This window comes from Mytilus californianus, unplaced genomic scaffold, assembly GCF_021869535.1.
Source record: "Mytilus californianus isolate M0D057914Y unplaced genomic scaffold, xbMytCali1.0.p SCAF_8, whole genome shotgun sequence".
Classification (NCBI taxonomy): Eukaryota; Metazoa; Mollusca; class Bivalvia; order Mytilida; family Mytilidae; genus Mytilus; species Mytilus californianus.
The window spans coordinates 21,995,714-22,016,737 of NW_026262734.1; the positions used below are offsets into that span (position 1 = coordinate 21,995,714).

At 32.7% G+C, this 21,024-nt stretch overlaps 1 protein-coding gene across 1 annotated transcript; it reads right to left on the reverse strand.

Moving 5' to 3' along the window:
- Positions 1-17,796: 17,796 nt before the first annotated feature.
- LOC127711811 (GTPase IMAP family member 4-like) lies at positions 17,797-19,520 on the reverse strand. The gene has a single exon (XM_052217965.1). The coding sequence runs from the start codon at positions 19,306-19,308 to the stop codon at positions 18,475-18,477; it is 834 nt and encodes a 277-aa protein (XP_052073925.1). The 5' UTR covers positions 19,309-19,520; the 3' UTR covers positions 17,797-18,474.
- Between the last annotated feature and the right edge of the window lie 1,504 nt (positions 19,521-21,024).

A 21,024-nucleotide genomic window follows, 5' to 3' on the forward strand; every position in this document is an offset into this window, starting at 1 on the left:
CCTGATATTCATATGATGAAGACATAATCTTTCAATCAGTTTAATTGAAGTCTGGAGCTTGCATGTCAGTTAACTGCTAGTAGTCTGTTGTTATTTATGTATTATTGTCATTTTGTTTATTTTCTTTGGTTACATCTTTTGACATCAGACTCGGACTTCTCTTGAACTGAATTTTAATGTGCGTATTGTTATGCGTTTACTTTTCTACATTGGCTAGAGGTATAGGGGGAGGGTTGAGATCTCATAAACATGTTTAACCCCGCCGCATTTTTGCGCCTGTCCCAAGTCAGGAGCCTCTAGCCTTGGTCAGTCTTGTATTATTTTTAATTTTAGTTTCTTGTGTACAATTTGGAGTTTAGTATGGCGTTCATTATCACTGAACTAGTATATATATTTGTTTAGGGGCCAGCTGAAGGACGCCTCCGGGTGCGGGAATTTCTCGCTGCATTGAAGACCTGTTGGTGACCTTCTGCTGTTTTCTGCTTTTTGGTCTGGTTGTTGTCTCTTTGACGCATTCCCCATTTCCATTCTCAATTTTATTGTTGTGCTTTGTTTGATACTTAGAACATGATTTAAATAAGCAGTGATTCGAATACGGTATTTAATTAAAATATGTGATTTGTTTATTCGAGCCTTTGCTATCGCATTTCTTCCATTTAAATAGGAATATTAATTTTAATTGAAGGTAAAAATGCGCAACTATCATATTTTATGCATGGGTTGCACATAACAATTGGAGTTAACCTTTTCATCAGACATTTTGTCCACTTATGTAATGCTATCAATTTGTTTTGTTCATGCAATACGAAAAAAAGTACAACAAAAATACCGAATTCCAAGGTAAATTCAAAAGAGGAAGTCCGTACAAATATACCAAAGCAAACTTTATCAACCAACGGAACGAAAAACAATTGCTATATTCCTGACTTGGCTAAACAGCACGCCTAAATATCACGTTTTCGACCTCGATGATGATGATAATGATGTTGATGATGATGATGATGATGATGATGATGATGATGATGATGATGATGATGATGATGATGATGATGATGATGACGACGACGATGACGACCACGATGACGATGACAACGACAACGATGATGACGATGATGACGATGATGACGATGACGACAATGACGATGATGATGATGACGCTGATCATGATGATGATGATGATGATGATGATGATGATGATGATGATGATGATAATGATGATGATGACGACGACGATGACGATGACGATGATGATGACGATGACGATGATGATGATGATGATGATGATGATGTGAGGAGGAGAAGGAGGAGGAGGATTAACGTCCAGCGGCAAATTAATGATATGTTGATTGAAGTACACAAGCCAACGCACACAAAAACCCAAACTATTTATATCTAAACTAATTCATTTGAAAAAAAATCAGTTGTGGTTTATCAGGATCCGGGTGAAGATATTGAGTTGAATCCAACTAATGATATCTCAGAAGTTAACGTTTGCTACAAAAATCAATTTGTAGTCTTGCAATTAACATTGCAAAATATGGTGTACTACGTACCAGTGGAGTGACTGTTGAAAGTCTGGGTAATCAGTATTTGCTTGCAAGTCTGACATCGTTTGTTTCCACACCCTTTGCAAGAGCCAACGTACTGACGAAGAGCCTGATTTAGATGATAAACTACAAATGCTGTGTATCTTCTACAGTGTGAATGTGGTAAACAGTATATTGGTGAGTCAGAACAGCCATTTCACTTACGTAATTATGGCAATTGTAGTGACTATGAATGCAAGCCAGACCGTCCTCTAAGTCGACATTTGAGATCCCTTGGCCACACTAAGGCAGATCTCAATGGACTGACTATGACTATCATAGACCACAACACTGCTTGGTCTAGGGAGGTAGATTCGCTCGGAAATTATTTTGGATAAGAAAATTAAAAACGCCAAATGGAATCAATGAAAAGGTATACTTCTAATTCGCGCAGTTCTTTTCATTTAGGTTGTATTACTACGCAGTCTGTGTTGCTATAACTTTACTTTTGTCTGAAATTCTAGAATTAAACCAGTTTAAATCGCAGGATGCCTTTCATTTGGGATGTATACATACGAAGCCATGGTTTAATTACTTAACTTTTGTCAAAATTAAAATTCAAAAATTATACCTGCTCAAATCGATGTGCTATTCATTTTGGATGTGTAAATATACAGCCTCTGTTGTAATTACTTACCTTAGTCAAATTTGAAATTTAAGTATTATACTAGCTCAAATCGGTCAGTGCTATTCATCGGGAATGTATTTTCACAGTCTCTTTGGTAATAACTTAATTTTCAACACCTGTGAAATTTTAGAATTGTACCAGTTCATATCGCACATTACTATTCTTTTTAGAAGCATTATGCAATCTCTTTTCAAAAATACTTAACCTACATCATTTTTGAAATTTCAGAATTATATAAGCGTTGTTCGGTTCTTAATTGTATAACTGTAAAGATTGTTATAGTTAAATCAGAAAATATTGATATGATTCATTTTACATCATCATAATCATACTGATGAAGGATATCTGTTATCCGAAATATTTATAGATACTTATATTCAATGTTTCTTTTTTTAATATTGGTGTTGTTTTGTACACTTTTTACATGTTTAAGGCATATATATAATATTTGCAATTTATTAACTTACGTCACAATGGGATTCCTATTCAATAATTTTAGGTTTTTTACGTACTTTTACGTAATTAAATAACTTTACCTTAACATTTATAATGCATTTTTATTGTTATCTCCCTTTGGCCATTAAACTTGAAAATTAAACAAAAATAAAAAAAACATTTAAACGTACGTTATACGCCTAAACTTGGCCATTGTAAAATTATGTTTGTCTCCCTTTCTCCATTTAGTTCAAATTTTCACTTTTATTTGAACATATGAAAAGGCAAACTTTGTTCGCAGGGGACACAGGTATATTTTAAATGATACACATTTAACAATGTTTCGTATCTTCTAGAAATATAGTTTCTTTTCAACTGATTTGTCAATATGGCGTGCCGCGTTCAAAGAGTATAGGGGAATATGAGTTTTCTGAACGTATTTCTTCTAAAAAGGATAAAGTTTATCAAAGTTTAATGACACAAGTTCAGTAATTTAGGTCAATATATACCTGTTGATTGTAATGTTTTACTAATATTTAGGCATATTTAAATACCCAGATTGTTTGATTATCAGATCATTTTGGGGTGATTATTTGATTGCCATTTAGGGTTTTTGTTAATATTTGTAAGATTACCAAACATGATTTGTTTTTGGTTTCATTAATAACTCAATTATTCTTTGTTGAAATGAATTATCTGTGTCATGTGTGTGGCATTAAAAATAATCTATCAAGAAAAGCAGTTAAAAAACTTTTACCTAGGAAAGCTCATAATGGAAAGTAAACAGAACATCTCACGGTGTGATAAATTTGCCATGTTTAAAATCCCTCGAAGGATGTAGATTGATTCAAGAGTGTCAACAAGGGTGTTACGAACAGACGGACCGACAGACAGGCAGAAGGGTTGAAGGAAGTATTGTGTTACTATTAACCTTTGAAGCATTGCTAGGGAAATATAATTACTCTGAAAAAAAGAAAGCTGTCGCGTGAAATGAAAAGGTCAACAAAAAAAGTTTCCAAGGCGACATGAATGTTTTTCAAGGCGAGATACGGTATCGAATGACGCGGAATGGGTAACCCGAATAATATTATCTTAACCATTTATGTCAACGAAGAGTGATTCGATTCTAAAATTATTGAACCCGCCCCTTTTATTACTATCAGCGTATTAACTATAGAAATTGATTGTCACATGGCAATGTTGTACTAGTTTAGCTGTCAATCAAACCAATACATTACCATAACAGGTGAATGTGGTTGAGAAGGGGTTTTTCAGGAAATGTAATCTATATTTTTCCCCTGTTGCATTGCCTTCAAGATTGGAGCCAAATTTGGCATAAGTGTCAATCAAAGCTTAAAGAAGCCGCATATTAAATTTAGTAAAGGAGTTCCAAAAGTAAAGACTACCTCTGAAATTACCTTCAATCGCAGTTTCTGACAAAAGCATATTTCTTTCAATCAAAATAAAACATTTGAAAGTGTTTTCATATCAAGAGTAATACATCAATAGCAAGAAATCATAATTTAAAGTATTTGAAATAAAGGAAACAGTAGTGAACCGCTGTTCAATAACTTTTAGAAACTTGCATCCAATTGTAAATATATGTTAGACTCAGATAGACGTCCGCTTCTCTAATCGACGTCCGTTCCTCATATCAACGTCCGTTCGTCATATCGACGTCCAAATATGACGTCACATTCTCAAATCAGTGTTAAATATTTTGACCGTCTAATCGACGTCCAATATGATGCATGTATTGCCGAAACGACGTCCGATCGATTGTAGTCTTCTCTAATCAATGTCCAATATCAATAAATAATTAAATTACTGCACGTATACATGTACATGTTAGTGTACACGGATTATTACAGTTGTCACCATAAACTGTTCCCTCAAATTGACAAACGTGAAGATCATAAAAAGTATTTTCTAAAAATAAAATACATTAATAGAGGTATTGATTTGATTAATTTGTCTAGTATTTTTCATGACTCTACGTTTCAAAATTTATACCTCGATATTTTGATATCTCCTTCAACATGAGACTGTTAAACATCGACGTTTATATATGATCCCTATGGCCATGTAATTACAGGGGACCTCAACATCGTTCAAGACCGAGAGGTTATAAACTTTCTGAAAAGAGAACCAAAAAATATCGTCCACCGTCGAAAATAATTTGGGAAGAGTGTCGTCAGGTTATTAGAGATGCTCTTTCATCCTATTGTAAAAAATAGTGTAAACGGGAGAAATCTGACAAAAAGTCACTTGATTCCTATTTAAATAAATGTCTGAATATTGTTAATATTCGCATATCACATTTCGAAAATAATTAAGAAATAAATAAAAGAGTAAGTAATACGCCAATTTCTAGGATTAAAAACAAAATTCAAGTACTCGCAAAGCGTTTTGTGTTCGTACCGGCCGACAAAGCAGCCAACAATGTGATGGTGGTATGACGTAAATACTACACTGAAGTCCTTAAGAATGAAATTATACATTCAACTACATGCAAGGCCGTACGCTCCACTGAGAGTTGTATAGTAAATAATCATTTCACTACCATCGCTCAGCTTAAGGCCTCTTCTGGACATTTGAAGGTCCCCATTATGTATTGATTACTTATACTACACAAAAACCGTAAAATATCGTTTCATCTGCCTCCAGTAAGTGTTCTACTGCTAATCTTTTGGTGCTTTTAACGAGTTCCTTAACTACTATCAAAGAACTTATCATTAATTTTTGTAATAAAACACATGCAATAGAGGAATTTACCATTTTTGGAGTGTAAAAAATTCTTTGGATGTTTTAGATAAATTACGTGCTTTTGAAAGTCTTTTTGATTCGGTTGACAGTTTTTTATTTTTCCACTCTTTATACTACTGTTCCACACTATCTTATCAAACAAAAGTGTTCCTATCTAATTAAATGGTCGTTTGATAAATTTGATTGCTGCAACTCATATAAAGCCTTTTTCTCAAATCAGAAAGGTAAATAAGCTAGCTATACTTACTGTAGGTGTGATGAGATTACTAAAGCCCTAAATTTTCTCCTTGACATTATTTATTTACGTTTCGGCTAACAGTTTTTCGGCAGTTTGTAGGTATTCCAATGGGCACCAATTGTGCCCCTTTAATAGCAGACTTGTTCCAATACTGTTATGAATCACAGTTTATGGCAAAACTCAGTAAACAACCGTCTAAATTCCATTTAATTGATTATTTCAACAACACATACCGTTATCTTGGTGATATCTTTTCGTTAAATAATCAAGAATTCTCTAAATATACTGCTGGAACTTACTTTGAATAAATCAAATATTAACAGCAGTAACTGTCATTTCCTACATTTTGATAGTTCAGTGTTACACCAGAAACTCTACACAAAAATTTACGACAAAAGGGATGATTTTTTTCCCTATTGTTAATTTTCCTTTTTTGGCCGGTGATGTTTCTTTGTCACCGTCTTACGGTGTTTATATATCCCAACTCGTTCGCTATGCCCGTGTCTGGCGTGATATATTTGATTTCAATGAGCGTAATCTTTGAATTACTATAGTAAATTATTAAGTTAGGGATTTCATTACCACAAATTACTTAAAACCTTTACTAAATTCTTCCATAGATACAAAGATTTGGTTTGCAAGTTTGGCTGTACCTGTAGAAAACTTATTTCAAACGGAATAGCACATCCTCAACTGTACGGCGATGTTGTTAACAACGCCCTGAAATTTTGATTCGATACGGATAAACTTATCAATCCTTTAAATAAACTTATTCTAAAAGGTTACCAATTCAACACTGTAATTAAATTTTTGAATATTGTTTTTATTGGTTTAAATATTGATTTTGTTATCAGTAAATTAAAACCCTACTAAATATAACACATATGTTCTTTCACGGTACTTCAATCTGTCGATACCTATATTTTAGCATTGCACAAGGTCATGTATTTCTCTGACTGTTAGTGACGTCTTTATTCTAAATCCATTGGATGTTAGATGTGTACTGATTGATATTTTAGTCTTAGATACATGTTTTTTTTTAATTAGTTGTAATTGGCTTTGAACCAGCTGTCAGTAACTCCTAGTACTCTCAGATCTGTACTTAGTGTTTTTGTTGTTGTAAGGGATGAGGGATAGATATATACCCTGCCACGCCCGGTCTGTGTTTTTGTTCGATGTTTTCTGTGTATCGATCTGATGAGATAAGCCTTTTTTAACTGATTTTTATAATTTGTTCTTATGTTGTGCTGTTACACCACTGTCCCAGATTAGGGGAGGGTTCAGCGCTTACAAACATGTTTAACCCCGCCACATGTGTGCCTATCCCAAGTCAGGAGCCTGTAGTTCAGTGGATGTCGTTGGTTCATGTCTGTCATATTTGTTTTTCGTAAATTGTTTTGTTATAAATTAGGCCGTTAGTTATGTCAATTGAATTGTTTCATATTATTCATGTCGGGGCCTTTTATAGTCGACTATACGGTATGGGTTTTACTCATTGTTGAAGGCCGTACGGTTGCCTATAATTGCTTACATCCACTTCATTTGAACTTTTGAGGATAGTTGTCTCATATCACATCTCCTTATTTTTATACATAATTTCCATAGAGATTTTTTAACCCGAAATAGGTTACAGATGTATTGATATTTATTTGCATAAGTTCGATTTTTGTCCAACGCAGCATTATTGTTATTGGATTGATCTTTCTTTATCGTTTTGTCGTTATGTAAAGCTGCTTTAAGAAACAAATTGTGTTTATACATTTGGATCGTAATGACTTAGTAGACGCATGAAAAGGATTATCAAAGTCAGTTACATCCCAAAGAATCAACTAAAACAAAATAAAAGGACTAACATCGATAAATGACAACAAGACAACCACCGACATCTCATACCCCCCGTAACATATACATGTATATTAATATTTATCTTGATAGAAGTTAATCCAATCATTCTACGTTGTCGTATGCCATTTATATTCATATTAATAAATGACATGTTAGTATAAGTCAATGAGAAAATCCCCGGACGACAAAGAAAGTTATGAGGTCATTTGCGGCAAGTCCATAAAACGGACGTCGATTAGAGAAGCCAAAAATTAGACGTCGATTTGAGTACAACAAAAAAGACGTCGGTTAGAGGGGCATAAAATTGGCCGTCGATTTCGAATCTTATTTTATTATGACGTAAGATTTGGACCTCGATGTTGGGATCGGACGTTGATGTGAGGAACGGACGTCGATTAGAGACCGGACGTCGATTAAAGACCGGACGTCGATCTGAATCTTGCATATATACGACATACTTTTCTATCGTTTTCTAAAGGAGAGTTCAATTTCTGAAGTTGAAGATTAATAACAGGGGGGATCCAGACATTTCAAAAAAGGGGGTTCCAAAATAAAAAAGTAAATTTTTGTCTACTTTTCGGTTATTTTCACGTAATTTTCACAAATTTTCCGAAAAAAAGGTGGTTTCAACCCCGGACTCCATCCTCCTGGTACAGTCACTAAATTAGTTATTTGTTACTTTTTATCTGTTTATCGATACAAAGCAGAAATACATCTAACAAAAACACAGAGTGGACGTGGTAGGATACTTATACATCATCACAACACAAAGACACTAAGTACCGATCGATCTGAGAGTACTCGTAGTTACTGACAGCTAGTTCAAAGCCAATAACAACTAATAAAAAAAACATGCATCTAAGACTAAAATATCAATCAGTACACATCCAACATCCAATGGATTTAGTATAAAGACGCCACTAACAGACATCGAAAACATGACCTTGTGCAATGCCAAGATACAATTAGGCATTGTGTTATTGAAACAGATTCAGTTCGAATGTACGCTTTTGATTGACACGATTTGGTCAATATCATACAAAACCAAAATTAACATGTAAACAATGGAGATGAATACTCTGGTGAAGAATTACTCAGAATTAAACGTTTAAAAGAAGAAAGAAAAAAACAGCTGCAAAAAAAAATGTAAGCATATAACATACATTTGTAATTAGAGGAAGAAACCATGCTTGCGGTTTCCAATGGCCTATCTATAGGTTCAAGAAGTACAACTTTGTAATTCAGAACAGACATTTGGACATCAAATTATAAAGTATCATATTCTTAGTCAAGTCAAGTTAAAAAAGAATGAAATTTTGCCTTAGAAAAAATTTATGTGAATATTTTCCAATTATCATTTATAATCTGAATATGCAAGTAAATAATGAAAACGCAAACATCAATTACTAATAGACTGCTAGTGATCACAGATTTGGTTTTGTTTAGATGACTACATTCATTGATATGAGTACATAAAGTCTTCTACCCTTTACACAAGTATCTTCCATTCCAACATTCCAAACTAAAAGACAAATTGACAGAATTGGAGATGCGTTGTTTTATTCAAAAGGATGACCAACATAGATACAAGTACAAACCAAATGTATCTTGAATCAGGGAGGGATAACTCGCACTTTGTAAAGAATCACTCTGATTCAAACAAAACATTTTCTGCAACTGACATTATCAAAAAGCTTAATTTCATGATTGACAAAATATTTGTTACGTTTGGAGGGCATGTTTAAAAAGAATCCAGACAAATGTGATTCTCATCTTGCCGAATTGCTCCTTTTATTCATTTGAGGCTGACTTCTTACTGGTGCTTCTTAGAAAGATTGAAACAAAGCTGGCATTATACTTTAACTTAACTTTCCGTTATATATATGATGTTTCCTCACTAAATAATTCAAGGTTTAGTGACTATCTTGAACTCTTCTATTCCATCGAACTTGAAACAAAGGATACATCAGATACAGTTAAGGCTGAGTCATATCTTTTTTTTATAATGAATTTGCTTTAATGTAACAAATAAACTAGCACAACATGTATGGATAAAGGTATACAGAATGGCATATTCTCAGCAAGGAAGTTTTAAATCAAAAACAACAATTGAATATATAATGGTGCAACATCAGGTTGAACATAAATAATTATCTAATAACAATGGAATCTAATTCGTTCTTGGAATATCTATTTGTGGTTTTTAAAACAAAATTGGTGAACCAAAATCCGACATATATTAATAATTCTATAATAGGGACCCAGGGGCTCCAGTAATTGTTATCTTCCTCTACAGAGAGGTTTTTAAATGAAATGTATTTCTCTAAGTTCATGTGTTCTTTTAAATAATTTTTTAAAGCATTTAAATTTGGCAATACTTCTTGTAATTTTGTTCGGTAAATAGAGTATTTTGTAAGCAAAATAATCTTATTTTTAACAAAATTCAATTTAATATTTTCGTAGTTACCGAATTGAATAATTTTAATATTCAAAGGCAGTTCAATATTTGTCATTTCAAACATCCAGTTGTTTAGTGCATGCCAGAGACTGGAGACCATAGGACAGCTCCAAAATAGATGTTCTATCGTCTCTGGTTCATCTTTGCAAAATCTACATATGTCGCTACTATTTATTTTCATCTTGTAAAGGAGTGAATTAGTTCCTAGAATTCTATATTGGAACCAGCAAAGCTTAGTGCTTCTAGTATATTTTGTACACGAAGTGTGTATTTTTTTTCCAGTTAATACCAGTCATGTTAAGATGGTTTTCCCATTTTTCCTTTGCAGCAAAAGTAATATATTTCTCATTCAATACTTTGTACATGTCCTTTGAACCTTTTTTTGATTCAAAGAAAATACTTACATTGAAAGGTAGCATTGCTTGTATGTTTTTCTCCTTTACTTCAACCTTGGTAAAAAATTTGGCCTAAATTGATATAATTGTTGGAAATTTAGAAATGACATAATTTTGCCCTGATTATCTTATTTAACAAGTCATGCACTGTCCAAATTCCAGTTTTAGCCCAGTTTTTATAGTAGACACTTGAACCACCAATTTTAATGTTTTCTCCCTCCCATAAAGGATAAGATAGAACTTTATCAATACATCTTGGTTTTCTAATTTGATTAAGGGTTTTCCAAGCATCAAAAACCTCTTGCCAAAATTTATTTGATGACCTTTTCATGGGCCCAATGTTACTTAGGTCAATAAAATTTATTTGCTCCACAAAAGAGACTAATCTCACCCACTTTGAATTTGAGTTATACAGCCGTCGTATCCATGTAAGTTTCAGTACCTGTATAAATGCTTTTAAATTTAGCATTTTTAAACCACTAATATAATAATCTTAACATGAAAGATCTCGCTTGACCTTATCTGGTATATTATCCCAGATAAAAGTATACATTATATTGTTAAATAACGTAACATAGTCTCATCTGGACTAGGGATAGATAAAAACAGATGATTTAATTTAGGTATGACCAAAGTTTTTAAAATGGTTATCTTTCCAAAGGGGGTGAGATACTGTTTTGACCATTTTTTCAAAGTGTTGTCTATATTATCTAACACTGGCCTATGATTTAAATTAATCATTCTATCTAGGTCAACTGAAAAAGTAATTCCAAGGAGCTTAAATGTACTGGAGCCTCATTTCAATCCCCACTTAACACAAATTTGATCGTGGCTGTGTTTTTTGCTACCTATCCAAATAACATTTGTTTTTTCTTTATTTATCTGAAGTCCCGAGATTTCAGCATACAATTGGAGAACACGAAGAGATGCATCAAGTGATTCTGGCGAGCCATCTAATATTAATGGTGTATCATCTGCATATTGAGAAAGTACAAATTCTGTATCATCTATAGTAATACCCTTTATCTCCTTACTATTTCTTACTAAAATGTCTAATATTTCTGCACAAGAAAGAAAATATAAGGGGATAAAGGATCTCCTTGTCTATAGCCTCTCTCTACAGTGAAGAATTCTGACAGAAAACAGTTTTGTGTCACTGCAGCTGTTATATTATTATAGAAAGTTTTAACCAAGGATATAACTGAATCGCCAAAATTAAAATATCTTAATGTATAGATATGGAATCAAATGCCTTCTCAAAATCAATCAACAAGAGAATTCCTGGAATATTATTTTCTTCAGTAAAATGTAGAATATCATACATCAATCGACAATTTTCGCCTATATATCTATCTATCTTATTAGTTTTGACTAAACAGATTTTATTCTCTTTGCTATACAGCTTGATGCCAATTTATATGTAGAATTTAGAAGAGTAATAGGTCTCCAATTTTTAAGATATTGTTTTGGTTTATTTTCTTTTGGAATACATGTAATCACTCCCTGCCTCTGGGTGACTGACATTTGACCCTTCCCATATCCAGAATTTATAGATCTAAGAACAAATTTACCAATATCAATCCAAAAAAAAAATAAAAAAATTCTGCAGTGTAACCATCAGATCCTGGACTCTTGTTATTTTTCATTCTCTTTAATGCTGAAGTTAATTCAGAATAACTAGTATTTCCCTCAAATAACTGCTTTTCATCCTCACTCAGCTTCGGTATATCATCATAAAAATTGTCCCGTGTTAAATCAACCCTTTTCAGACAATCTTGTTTTTTATAAAGTTTTTCATAAAACACCTTTGTCTGACTTAAGATTTCTTTTTGTTCTTCCACTACAACCCCATTTTCTAAAGTAAGTTTTTGAATAGTCTTATTAATGCGATTTCTAGTCTCTAGATGTAAAAAAAAAATGGTAGGTTTTTCCCCTTCTTCAATCCACTGACTTCTTGACCTAATATATTGTCCCTGAACCTTCTTTTGTCTATACATTTTAAATTTAGTTCTGCCTTTTTCTGATCAATCTCTTCCAGATTTTCTTCTGTTAGTGGATTTTCTTCTAATTGTTTCAATTTTAAAATAATCTCATTTTCTATTTTTACACCCTCCCTTTTTTTATAAGATGCATATGAAATCGTTTTACCACGTATTTCTGTAAGTAAAGTTTCAAAAAAATAACTGGTCATCTATGGTAAATTCAATTTCAGAGTTGTCAATATTTTGTAAATTTTCATTTCTATATATCTTGACGGCATATTGTTCTTTTTCTGTACTTGTGAGTTTTTTTTTTATCTCTTTAACATAGTCAGTATCATGAAGAAGGGAATTATTAATCTTCCAAAGGCCTCTGCCTTTTATAAATTCGTTAATCTTGACAGAAAAGATCACTGGTGAATGATCAGACCTATAACTAATATCAAATTTAAGATCACTAACAAAGTGAAAGATATTATCGGAAATCAGAAAAAAATCTAAACGAGATTGTGTGAAGGGATTTTTTTTCTCCAAGTAAACCTTTTCATATTGGGGGTATAATTCTCTAAATGGAGCAACTAGATTAAAGTCTTCCATTATCTGTAATAATATACTTTGGATTGTTGACATTAACACAATTATGAGTGTCAAGATTGAAACTTTGAATTAAGTTAAAATCACCACAAAGAATACAAGACTGGTTATCAAATTCCTCAATAATGTCTGCCACCTTTTGATAAAAGCAAGGAGTGTCTACATTTGGCCCATGAATATTAACTAAGGCAATTCTTTGTTCTTCAATTGTAATATCCAATCCAAGAAGATTCCATCCTCATCGTTTTTAACTTTGTGAATTTGAAGATCAAATTTTTTATGAAAAAAGATGGCCACACCTCTCTGTTTGGATGTAAATGAATTGAAAATGCATTCTCCCTTCCATTGATTTTTAACGTTTAATTCGTCTTGTTCTGTAAAATGTGTGTCCTGAAGACAGTAGATATTAAAATTTTTTGACTTCAAATAATTCAAAACATCTCTCCGTTTCTCCTTTGTATAAAGACCTTGACAATTATAGGAAACTATTTTAAGTATATCACACTTCATACATGTGTTTAGCTGTATCATTATTTATTACTCTACTGATGAGTGAAAATACACGAATACACCATGGTATTTATGAAATCAAGGGACTTTTAGAATTCTCTTCCTTTAAAACTGTATAATGTTTCAAGTTCTGTGACACCTTAAGACACGTTTGTAATGTATAATAAATGCATATATATGAAAACATAAACATTAAAATCAAATATTAAATCTGCACTCTGAGACATTCACTGTTGTTGTGTATGATATTCACTATAACTGGTGACTCAGAAGAAATTTTAATCAAATACATTGGATTAAGATAGAAATTTAACTTGAGTAAATCCAACAGTGAATATCTGTATAATTCATGCTATGTACATATTTTGGAAGATAATTTCATTCATATAATTATCTTTTTACATTTAATTTCGTTACTGTCATTCATTCCAACACACAAAGACATTTTTCTATTCTATGTGGTTATGGCAAAGAAGAAAAGATCACACAAGAATCACAACTATACAAAATGTCCATTGTTTTGTGCATTCAAATCTGATTTGGCAATATATTTATCCAATGATGTTGTCTGTCTAACACGTTCATTCTTATTCGAAAACAGTTTTAGTTAAATGAACTATATATAATCTAGATGAGCATATTATATACAATATTTCAAGTCTGTCAGAGTTGTTCAATTTACTAGATAGTAGTATTTCTATGTTCGTCTTTCGTATACATGTATTAAAAACTTCCATGTTAAATTTACAAATTTATATGATCCTTTTTCAATTTTTAAAGAAGGCAGAGATGTTTTATATTCATATCTTGACTTACAACTATACATTGACAATGAGGGTCGGTTGAGAACAAAACTTTCCGTCAAAAGAGAGTCGAGCTTCCCAATTGTGAACGTTCCATTTTCATGTAGCAACGTTAAAATTCCATCGGCGCCTGCATATGGAATATATATCTCTATGTTGATACTATATTCCAGAGCTTGAAATGCGTATAATGTTTTCGTTGATAAATGGTTGCTCCTGACCAGGTAGCTATTAACACAAGACTTCCAAGCGGTAAGTTGAAAAAAATCCTTCGAATATTTTACTGACACCATCACGATTTGGTTGACCGTTATCGAAAATCTGTTTCAAATGTGACGACGGATACGTCCCAAATGTTGTAACCACAAAGAATGCGACATAAGATTTAGACTCATCATAGGGTTCGTACTTGCATGAACAACATAAAGGGTACAACATGTGGAGCAGAATCAGCTTATCCTTCAGGAGCCGTTAGATCCCCCGGTGTTTAGTGGGGTTTGTGTTACTCAGTCTTTTGTTTTCTAGTGTTGTTTTTGTAAACTGTTGTTTATCTTCAGATTTGTTTTCGGGGTGTTTGTTTTGCCATCCTGAAAACAACTGAAACTATTGAACAACTAACAAAATAGGCATTTCCTACTTTAATACTTTGTAATGTGTTCTCTACTCCTCATTACTCGTATAATTCTGCTTGGAATGATGTTTTACAACGATTTTAAGTAAATTACAGTCAAATTGTCCCATGTGTCACGGATTTCACGTTATAGCAATAGGTCTTTGGTATTGTTTATGCTTTGAGTACGTTTTTGCAGTTCCCATTTTAATCGTCAACAACAGTTCTCAATAAAATTGATGTCAAAACTCTGAGCTGCAAATTGCTGCTTTTTTAAACACGTTTTTCTACGATAATCCTTAAAAATTCGAGGTCGATGGACGGGGCATTGTCGTCTTGAAAAAACGTAGTCAACATTGGGAAAATGACAAACAACCAACGTTATTGTCAATATTTTCAATGTATTTTAAGGCACGTATGTTCCCTTCAACAACAGTTATAGTTCCGACTCCATGGCAAAGTGCTCTATGGTAAGTAATGCATCCCCATATGATCTTGTGCTGAGACGAAGGACAAATACAATCGGTCAACCACTCTTCTCCGACCTTTCTTCAGAATAAAACTGACAAGAGAATCTTGCCCAATGACTACCTTGCACTAACAGTTTTATGTACATTTCCTCTGCACTATGCCACTCGTTTTTTCTTGTTGACCTCACGTCTTCGATTTTTTTTCTTTACTCATCGTTTGTGGAACCCATCAGAATGCAATTTACCCTCAACTGTACTTTTTGAGAAAGGTCGATCATGCTTTCATTGAAAATATTAGTAGTTTAAGATTAAGATGTGAATGTACCCTTATCTTCTGCTTTTTATGTAAAGGCCCACACTCAAAATCGGTATTGTATGTGAAATAATATTAAAAAACATTGCACAGTTGGACTTTTTTGTATTTTGCAATATTCTGCTTTGTTTAAGTCATGTTTAAATACCGAAATAACAAAACAATTTAAATTCCTTTTACAAAAATCGAATACTTACTCACTTAGTCAAGTTTTAAATGACGTAAATTTATGATGTAGCTTATGACGTCATGTGTGATTTGCCGTCATTCAACGCAGTAAAGACATTTGTATTTTTGGGTAACTTTAATCCTTTTACTAGTTTGTGTGTTATGTGGCTTGAAAAGTGCTTTAGTAAGATGAATAAAGAGATCAAATGTTCTTCAGGAACTTGAAACAGATTCATAACTTTGAATATGCTATATTTCGGAAGGTATATTTTTGGTATTTACATAAATTGTTGACACTGATTGTTATAATTAATTTTGGAGGTTGATCTACGATCACACTAATATGTTTGATATTTTGATTTTGGATATTAAAAAGGAAAAGGGCCTTTAAATCTTCGCATACATGTGTAATATAGGGAAAATTAGTAAAACCAGAAAATGTAAAACGCATTTAACAAAATGTACAATGTTTATACGCTATAACATGTGTACATTTCATAAAAAAAAGTTACTGTTGGTGCTACACAATTTGAAAATTAAAGCAACGTGCAAGGCAAATAACAGCAACATTATTTAACAGAAGTTTTCATATAGCTACTTACATCATCCAACCAATATATAAAGTATTGTTTTAGAAATGTTTGTACTTCTTCAATTCGGATTATACTCAAACGTTGATCATGTTGATAGAAAATAAGAATAATTCAGAGATCTTAAAGATTTCGCCATGGTTTTTGCAATGGTTAATTGTCTAATTTGTTTTCATTTTGTGAACACTTATTGCTTATAATTCATGTTTAGGGAAGTTTATGATCATGGTTGGCTACTTCTTTGAAAAAGGGAGAGGTTTATATACTGTTATATGGTAGCAATCTTGATTTAATTAGAACTTTAAAGCACAAACACAATCTGTTTTATAGTCTTTATACGAGGTTTGAAGATATAGAAAATGCCAACCCATATGTCTAGCTCTAAATTAGTTCTTAGTACGTTAGTCAATTTATTTAGCGGCGAATACTACCCGTGTGCTATGAACACAAGGTTCTCAAAGAATAAAACACACATATATTGACTTGAATTGGCCTACTCTGAAATTAGTAGATTGGCCTACAGAAAGACTCATATATGGAAGATACCACAAACACAGTTTAAACTGCCACATATTTTGACTTACATCTAGGAAGTAACAATGAGGGTCGTCTGAGAGTAAAACCGAACGACAAAAGAGATGATTTCAGCTTTCAAATATTGAATTTTCTTTTTCTATACAGCAACATTCCAGCACTGCCGGTAGAAGGACTATATGTCTCAGAATTTGTAATTACGATGAGCAACACATCGGGTGCTATATATGGAGCAAGATTTGCTTACCCATCCTGAGAACCAGTGTTTAGTTTTCTATGTTGTGTACCGTAAACTGTTGTTTGTCATATAGTCGTTTTCCGTTTTTTTTTGCCATGGCTTTGTCGGTTTCGACCGACTTTTTAGGTTTGATTACCCTAATAGGCTTTTTTAAACATACACAGGGAATTGAAATCATTGTATTGTTTTTCTTACGTGTACGTTTTTCTTGACAAATCAGGATCACATCATTTCATTGTGCCATACTCATCCTTTCGAAAGAGCAATGCCTTATCGTTAAATGCGATTCAGAGGAATGACCGTAGTGCATTGCGTGCTATATTCATATTTCAAGTTGGATTACCTCAAATTATCATGATTTATACATGTTCGACACATATGATAAATATATCTTTTTTCACATTCCAAAATTGTAACAGTAGCTAAATAATAGTCTAGGCTGGATTCCCAGATGGAAACTTATTTGAACTGCCAAGAACCTAGTAACTATTTCCTTTTTTGTACATATCCTAGTCATTATTTTATGTATTGACAACAATGAATTTCATTCACAAATCACAACGAATGATTGAACAATTAAATGGCATTTTAAAGAGCTTTTTCATATGGCACTATCAATAAATACAAAACAAACAATAGATTTTGATAAATCCAAGAATCATTAATATTTATTAAACCATCATAAATCAACAGAAAGACAAACAAAAACTCAAATTATGAAACGAAATTCTAGCCACTACACCCTACAGTCATAGATTTATACGCATATAACAGATAGTTATTTCCAATAACATCAGACAACTTATTATTAACTGTTTGCACCTTCTATTTAGTTTCATGCACAACTTATTTCCTAAATGGAGAGCTTCAATTCTGTTCTACGGTGACACCTCTTTTTCATTAGGACATATTAATTTCATTTCATATCAAGACAAAAGCATTTTTAAAAATCATCATATATTCATTAAAAGTTGACGGCTAATTGTTTTCTTTTGCAGTTAAAATTAAAGTAGAAATATCATGCGCATTTGATCAAAAGAGTAATGAATAATTAAAGAGATATTTCTGCGGCAATGCTCTAGGTCGTGAATGAACTGAGCTCGGTTCTTACCGGACGTTAAGATAATGTGCAATTATACATCCATGTTATTTTACAATGAAAAACGTAAATTTGCATCAACTATTACTACTCTATATCTAAAAACATTTGCAATTTATTTTTGTAAATGACATCTGAATGGACATTACATATAGAGAGATATATTACACATTTTGTTCACATATTCGACATTTTTATTTTTCAAAGGTTGTGTTTCACTGTCCAAACCAGCTTGCAAAACCATTTAAAAGAGTTGGAATACCTGTGGCCTGCACAGCTGTTGTGACCATACCCTGTCCAAAGGCATAAATTCCATTACCAATTTTAGATAAAACATCGCCATCGTCTTCCACTTCTTTACGAACAGTTTTGCGGAGATCGACCGCATTCATTCTTTCATTTTCTTTCTTCAATTCTTCCATTCGCTTTTGCAGCTCTTCCTCAGCTTTCTTGTACATTTCATCTGTGTAAAACGGTTGACCATTTTTTTCGATCATTTTTTCAATAATTTCCATTAATGTGTTTAATTGTTTCTTTCTTCTATCTTTTGAGGTGAGTTTATTATCAAAAACTACAAACCTGTTTTCGCATTTCTTGACGAGATTTTGTAGAGATTCTGGTGAATTTGCAACTCTTTCTTCAATAGATTCATCTTTAGACATACTGTTTCCATGGCTGAAAATAATTACCATGTAGTCCATGAGTTTTTCGCCAAACACATTGATGAAATGCAATGCAGTTGCCTCTTCTTCTTTTGTAAACCGACCTAGGAGCGGCACGACAAAAATTATAGCATGTGGCCCAGGGGAGGTGATTCCAATGCACTTCACAATTTCTTTGGTTACGTCTTGGTTTTTCATTCCAGTGTCAAATAATCCTGGAGTATCGACAACAATAAGATTATACTTCTTGTTTCCTGTATCGCAAATGTTTTCACCGCGTCTACAGTTTTTCGTACATGATGAACTACTTGATGCTGACACAAAAGCCTCTTTCTGAAGGATGCTATTACCTGTTGCACTTTTACCACTTCCTGTTTTCCCGATCATCACTATACGTACTTCAGTTTCTATTCCTATAAGTGATTCAAAGGTTATGATACAAATTTGGTTATTATTTAAGCTACAATGTCGACCATTCTCTGTTATACATTTTTATGGAAATACTATTTCACCTTCAATTGAATGAAGTTTAATTAAGAAAATTTGCATAATTTGGTAATTTGAAAAAATATTGAAAAATAATGCATGTTTTGGTGTAAAAATACTATGGATTCATTTTATTTGTAGAATACCAATTTTTGTGGATTTCGTGGATATAGGTGAACAACGAGTTAAAATGTTTTTGTAATACAAATATTCTATAGGTGTTTGTGCAGACTTTTGCAAAACCACAAACTGAAATATCCACGATAATACAATAATTCCTCATTGCACGACAATTGGTACCTACAAAAATAAATGAATCCTCAGTACACAGTTTTGATATTTCTCATAACGAAAAATATGCGTGAATTCTCAGTAAACTTTACCCTTAATTCTCTTCATTATAAAACCATTTTTTTAAAACTTAGACAACTGACAAAAAGCCAATAGAGATAAGTGATGTGTAAAGTCTGCCGATTCTTAGGCAAATCAAATATATTTCACAGGACTCTGTTGAGATATATGTGGAAGTCCGACATTACACCTGAAAAAACTATGGAAAATATCTTTTCTTTCAACTTGTTCCTGTACAGTAAACTTATTGAAAATTATGACAGGATCAAATACGTTATCAACAGTAATGTACTATGTCGCCTGTGTAAAAACGTATACTCGTGATGTCATGAGATGGAATAAACTGATTTCAAATCTGATGATTTTGTGCATTTTTCGGACCTGAAAGCTTTGGAAAACCCTTTAGACGCATTCTAGGATTTAAAATGTTCTGTAAACAAAAGTTGCCAATGATGATATTGAATCCCTAGACACAAACACTTTCTGGATCATGGGTGGCGACCAATGTAAGGTATGCCTATTACTTATTAGAATTATTTTTAAAAAAATACAAATAATGCATACTTAAAGAGTCCAAACTTCAACATGTTTAATGTCATGAACCAAAAGGAAGTTATTTTGTATTAATAGTAATATCACAACAATTTCTAGGGGAAATTTGTAATATTTTGGCCTGATTAAAAAACATCAAATCCTTAGAGCCAACTTTAACCCTTCGTGAACGTGTTCCCTTATATTGTAATGCCGGCTTTTCCCCCTTTTTATAGTAAACCTATGTCTGTATAGTTTCTTGAAATTATTGAGGATAAACGATAGATGTTAGTGAGATGTCTAATGTTGCAAGTAATGTCAGACTTGTAATTTGTTATTTTGGCTGTTGTTTCAATGATACGACAGATTTGTGTATGTTAGTTTGTTAAGAAGTTTTATTTCACGTACTGATTCCATATTTTCGCGGTAGTTACCTTATTAAAATATAAACTCAAATAAAACTCTTCTAATGATCTACTTATGTATTTAAAGTCAAAACCCATCTTTATTGATGAAGATAAATCCATGTTTACAAACAATATCAACATTAAGGGAATTTCCCTTGTGTGATCCATGGTTGCCGATTGGTAAACAGTATGTAACAAGCTCTGCCATTGGTCAGTAGAAAGTATAAAAGCAACCACAACAACAGAACCGAGGGAGTGTTGGGTTGACAAAGAATGGGAAGTGACAAACTTTGATAGAAGCTGGAATATGTCTGAGAAATACAGACAA